Source organism: Mixophyes fleayi, chromosome 2, assembly GCF_038048845.1.
Source record: "Mixophyes fleayi isolate aMixFle1 chromosome 2, aMixFle1.hap1, whole genome shotgun sequence".
Lineage (NCBI taxonomy): Eukaryota > Metazoa > Chordata > Amphibia > Anura > Limnodynastidae > Mixophyes > Mixophyes fleayi.
Window position 1 is genome coordinate 374286050 of NC_134403.1, and position 6000 is coordinate 374292049.

The window sequence follows — 6000 nt, forward strand, 5'->3', positions numbered from 1 at the left end:
TCTAGGATCATAATTATCAAAAACATGAATATTCAAATGAATGGAGTTTTTTTTTTTTTTCAATTTGTTATCAACATTGTTCATGGCGCAAAGCGATACACGCGTGATCCTCCCATGACCCCTGAACATTGTAATCATACAATAATATCTTATTCTAAATGCTGCCTTTAAATTCACAATTGTTTATCTAGAATAATTACACATACTGACAGTTACATGAAGAATAAATAGAATGATATTGTGTGTTTCTCGGTGACAGAAGCCGAGGACATGGTCAGGGCCCTGACTCAGGGGTACAAATTTGCAAAGAAATTCTCCAATATTATAGTCTGTAGCTGGAAATCAGAATCCAGCTGTAACGGGAAACTATAGAGAGGAAGGTTAGGTCTGGGATCTGTGATATAGGCGATAAAACCAGATACATATAGATTTATTAGTATAATGGGTCTGATACCAGGTGCCTACTCTATATATATATATATTTCCAGCACGGTGGCTAAGTGGTTAGCACTTCTGCCTCACAGCACTGGGGTCATGAGTTCAATTCCCGACCATGGCCTTATCTGTGTGGAGTTTGTATGTTCTCCCCATGTTTGCGTGGGTTTCCTCCGGGTGCTCCGGTTTCCTCCCACACTCCAAAAACATACTGGTAGGTTAATTGGCTGCTATAAAAAATTTGTTCCTAGTCTCTCTCTGTCTGTCTGTCTGTGTATGTTAGGGAATTTAGACTGTGAGCTCCAATGGGGCAGGGACTGATGTGAATGAGTTCTCTGTACAGCGCTGCGGAATCAGTGGCGCTATATAAATAAATGGTGATGATGATGATTTCCAGCCAGCTACATTCACAGAGACATGGGGGGGTATGGTCGCCCTCCCTAGGTATCAGCAGGAGGGGGCTCCGCTACAAAGCGAAGGATTACATGAGAGGAGATGACGCAGCAGATTCCTGGTTCTCATTGATTACACATAAGAGGATTTAAAATTAAAGTCTGGAAAAGACATTAATCACTGTCCAGCTGAGGCACAGGTCTGACACTTTTTCTATTAATGAAGTAAAGGGGGGGATACTGTCGCACTACTTGTAGAGAGTTTAATTCCCTTCAATTCTGAGTTTCAAAACATAATTTTGTTTCGTATTTTTTAATTACTGTTTAATATTCTTATGTGGGGTTGACGAGGGTTGAGAAATACACAGAGCTCCATTAATCTTGCACATCGTTCTAACAAATATAACGGGGATGAAGGGGTTACACGCCAAGGCCTAGCGTCAGGAAAAGCCTTTATCTCAGGCCGTAGAAACCAAATTCCGTCACCGCGGCAACCGAAGCCTGGAAACCGTAGTATCTGCACTTCCCCAATTACCACTAGGCCCCCAGGCCAGCGTGCTCTCCTGATGAGCCTTTAATTACTAGACTCATGGTATTTTGCTGCCAAGTGTATGATGAATGCATGTTTGAAGACAAAGTATATTGTTTTTTTCGTGGCATATTTACCTGAGTAATGAATATACTGCCATAGAGCTGATAATGATTGAATGGTTCTGTAAGAGAATTATTTACAATGTTGTTCTTGTGCGTTTTGCCCGAAGAACAAGAAATCCCTGACACACTGGTTGGCCTGTACTGTCTATTCCCAAATTCTAAGTCCCTCCAGCTTACCCTTACAGAACGTACACCGGCACACCCCCAAATTACCACGTCTGGTGGCTTGCTGGCTTACCATGGTAATCCTGTATGTGTCCACACAGATTCCATGGTACTTTATATGAAAGTGTCTGACCTAGTTCATCTTGTGCCCCGTGATGGTATTGGGGGAACCCCCAGATCTGAGGGACCACTAAGAATATTTATAAATTTACACCAGACCTTGGTTAAATATCATTTGTGTTTTTCTGCCGACAGAGCTATGACGATGGGGATTCCCGCCTGGACTCCGGCGAATTCCAGAAATTCCTGGAACAGAACCAGACCGCCGTTAACATCACCACTTACGTGGACCAGGAGACCAACAAGATCTTGAAGTGAGTATTACAGCCCGACGCGTCATTGCGATGACACGATCCTGTACCGATGCTCGGGGGGGGGGGCGTTAGATCCGTCAGTGGCCGTGACCTCGGCTATTCACCAAAGCCTCTAATCTTATCCCGCCACTTAATTTTATCTAGTGATGCTATATTGGGCCCATCATTAACGGTTCAACTCTTTCACAATCCCAAAGGCAGCGGCAAAAAAAAAATGAAGCTCCAATTTTAATCACCAAAGGCTTGTCCACATCATTATATAATGTATTGTTAATGTGTGTATATTATATAGGGGATAACGGCTGCTGGACATTATATGGATATTAGAAGTCTTCTTAGAAGATTTATTTCTATTTCTGTGTTAACGTCTATAATATATTTTTGTGGGTGAGTTGGATATTTACAGTAGGACCCTCCTAGGACCTATGTGTAATGCTCTCTGTCCTCTTTCTTCCCCAGGGGTCTCTGTGTAGAGGCTCTTATTGAACTGTCAGATGAGAACGCCGACTGGAAACTGAGCTTCAACGAGTTCTTGAAATGTCTGAACCCCAGCTTCAACCCCCCGGAGAAAAGTAGGTATTCGGGATCCCCTTCCCCTGTGTTACATATCGTCCGGAGTCCCCTGTATTAGAGGCCTCTGATCCTTCTACAAGAGGCTGCCCATGTATTGGTCCCACCCCAGTGCCTGGCGCTATAACACCCCCATTACATGTCTGACCCCCCCACTCCCTTCGTTTCTCAGAGTGCGCCCTGGAAGACGAGACCTACGAGGACGGAGCAGAGACACAAGTTCAGTGTAATCGCTGCGTGTGCGCCTGCGGAAACTGGGTCTGCACTGCCATGTCGTGTGAAGGTGAGTGACATACAACATGTGTGCGCACACGTCATCAGCTGAAGGGACATGTACTAAAATGACTTATCTATAAGACATGAATCAGTAGGGATAGAAGTGATCAGTGAGCGGACACATTATACCGGGGGGTCTCTATCAGGAACACTGCACGGGGTCATTCAGTATATTTAGAGGAAAGTCGTCTTATCGAGGTTCAGTTGGCGCCTTATAAATGTTTGGCTGATGTGCACATTATCCGCTCTCCCCCACAGATTGCCGGAGATATCTTATTTCCTGATCAGTTTTGATGATATATTTGCGCTATTAACATCCTCCTGTATAACAGCCGTTTACCTGTCTTTGCATTGAGTGTTAATGTGTCACCTGTGAGTAGCGGATGTTATGCGCTTGTCATACGCTGTGTCCCGCTGATTACTGAATCGCCGTCTGTTTGCAGATAAAGACGCACAGCCGGAGGGAGATATGAGCAGATATGTGGAAGAACTGAGGAAGCATCAGGTAAGGACACAGGATTCCACCAACCATTGACACATGTGAGACACGGGGGTGGGGAGGGGGGGGGGGGGGGGGTTAACGCAACCTCTGCATGGGGGGGATGGGGCCACAATGACGCAGTTTATTAGAAATTGTGGAAGAGTTGACAAGAGTCATTTAAGCCCAGTAGTATTTCACAAGTATAACATCAACGTCTTATTAAACTTCCTTTACCATGACAGATCTGACAATATTGTACATTGTTCTGTGTACAGAGCGTCACATACTGACTGTTCCCTCCTATGTCTGTTCTTACAGGAGACCGCTGAGAAATCCAAGAGTGCCAGCAGCAAGGACATCTGAACGTGGAGCAGCGGATTCCCTGCGCCGCTCGGCCTGCGCGCCGCCCTCCCCTCCATTACTTAGTCTAGGGACGGGCAGGAGAATCTGTTCTTAGCTGTTGTCAACAAAAAAATAAATAAAAAATCAATCTTTATAGGGCATAGGTGCAAAAAGAGGGGGCGGGGCTCCTGGGTCTTAGCCCCCCCCCAAAAAACGATCCAATCACTTCATCATTTCCACACCTTGCAGCCGCTCTCCGGTTAGGCAATAATGCACTCGGCTCTCGCGCCGCTGGCGATGACACATGACGGTGCCTTCTACCACCTGCCGGGGGCACGGCGGCCGATGCGTCTGTGCGGTTGGGGACAAATTTCTTTAGAATCCATGATGTCGCGTTGTGTGACAGTTGCTGAGTGCCTTATTGCCATTCCTCGTATATCTTTAGTATAATGCAGCTTTTCACTGCGACATGATTCCAAATTACCACCAAAAGCTTTAATCTGGACAAGCGTTAACCCTTTGAACGGATGTCCTGGGTTTGGGAGGTGTCTTTATAGGTGTAGTTCATACATGTGTTGGGTGTAGAGGGAATGGGTGTTAGGCGTGTGCGAATGGTTCATGTAATGTTTAATGTGCCCGCAATGAGGCGTGTACAGGTCGGGGTGTATCTACCTGTGCTTGGACCGATTGGCATTCTCATTGCCCAACCAAGGCTGAGACATCCTTGAATCCCGGTCCAACGTTGTGTCACGGAGAGCTTGGCAGACCGCACTAATGGCTGCCGGCACGATGTATTGATGCGGGTGGACCAGAATGTACTGAGACGAACCGACTAAGGGCCAGCTTTACAGACCCTGTAACCCTCCAATTAACCCCTTCCTCCTCAGGCAGGATTGTGATCATCTGGCAGTACAAGGGTTAACCCCACCCACCATTGGACTCCCCTTTAAGGTGCTATATTGTATGGGACCCAAAACAAACCCAAACTGTATCTTTTGTTGTGTTCTTTAGTGTTTGTTATTAGTATTTAGTTGTGATATTGTAGCGATAGTGACACACACCCCTTCCCGTATTGCGCTTTGGGCTTCACGCAGCGGAGTCTCCGGTTATAGCGTCGTACATCTGCGGGCGCCCGTACCAGGTGTGATGGGGCAGAGGGGGCGGAGCACTTAGTATGAGGGTGATTTATAGTATTGGGGCGTCCGGTGCTGTATGTGACGCTAGACCCAGCCCCAACTACCTGAGCTTTCTATATAACAGCTTGGCTAGCAAGTTCAGGGGGGGTTCAACCCCCCCCCCCTTCCCCCACCAGATTGTCACCCAAATTAATTTTTATACAAGTGATGCTATTAAGAAGCTCAAGTTCAGTTCTCACCTAGGGTCGCGCCCCGCCAGCAGGGAAGTGGTTAATAAGGTGAGGGTGATTTACTAACGCATTGTCCTTCATCAGTCTAGCGCAGGTATCGGGGGTAATTCTTGTCAGCCAGTATTAACCCTTGCACTGCCTCCACCTGCACGACGTCCACTCTGAGATCTGCCAAAGCTCCGCACGCCAGACGCTGCGTTTCTGCATATTCCGCACCCTTTATTTGTTTTTATATTTGTATTTTTTTTATTCTATAACGACCAAATAAAAACCTAATAAAATATTATCATAGTGTACGGTTATTATTAAGGGGAGTTTGATTACAGCACCGTTTTGGTAACGTTCACAGCAGCACCGTGTATTTCAGGATATGGGTGCACCGATCTTGTGACCTGTCCATTATAGTGTGATTATTATAGGGTGATTATTATAATGTGATTATTATAGGGTGATTATTATAATGTGATTATTATAATGTGATTATTATAGGGTGATTACTATAATGTGATTATTATGGGGTGATTATTAATACTATAGTGTGAATATTATAACGGGGGTTGTTTTGCCTACAGGGGCAGCTGCCATTCTGTATAACACTGAAATACACACAGATAAATTCCCGTAGTGTGATAAAATAACATATATCATGACAGCCCGGTACTTTCAGTAGCCCAGTAACAGAACCGCTGGACAGGAAGTGCGGAGTGCGCAGAGAAATCACTTCCCCCACACAAGGGACAAATGCCTGAGAAGAGATCTCCACTTTTTTTTTTTTTTTTAAATCATCTCCCCCCAGTTACTAATTAGATTTGGACATTATTATTATGACCTTTCCTGGTGTAATATCAACACATATTATACTGTACCCATCACCTAAACACAGAGTGTGCGCCAAGATTCGTGCCGACGGCGTTCAGTCTACCAGGAACTAGTGATGTTACTGAG

At 45.4% G+C, this 6000-nt stretch overlaps 1 protein-coding gene across 1 annotated transcript in view; it reads left to right on the forward strand.

The window, feature by feature from the left end:
- FSTL1 (follistatin like 1) overlaps positions 1-5341 on the forward strand; it is a 28642-nt gene extending 23301 nt beyond the window's left edge. Inside the window, exons 7-11 of the mRNA XM_075197473.1 lie at positions 1902-2020; positions 2480-2592; positions 2763-2873; positions 3310-3371; positions 3666-5341. Coding sequence (XP_075053574.1) covers positions 1902-2020; positions 2480-2592; positions 2763-2873; positions 3310-3371; positions 3666-3710 — 450 coding nt within the window. The 3' untranslated portion in view covers positions 3711-5341. The remainder of the gene's footprint in view (positions 1-1901; positions 2021-2479; positions 2593-2762; positions 2874-3309; positions 3372-3665) is intronic.
- The last annotated feature ends 659 nt before the right edge of the window (positions 5342-6000 follow it).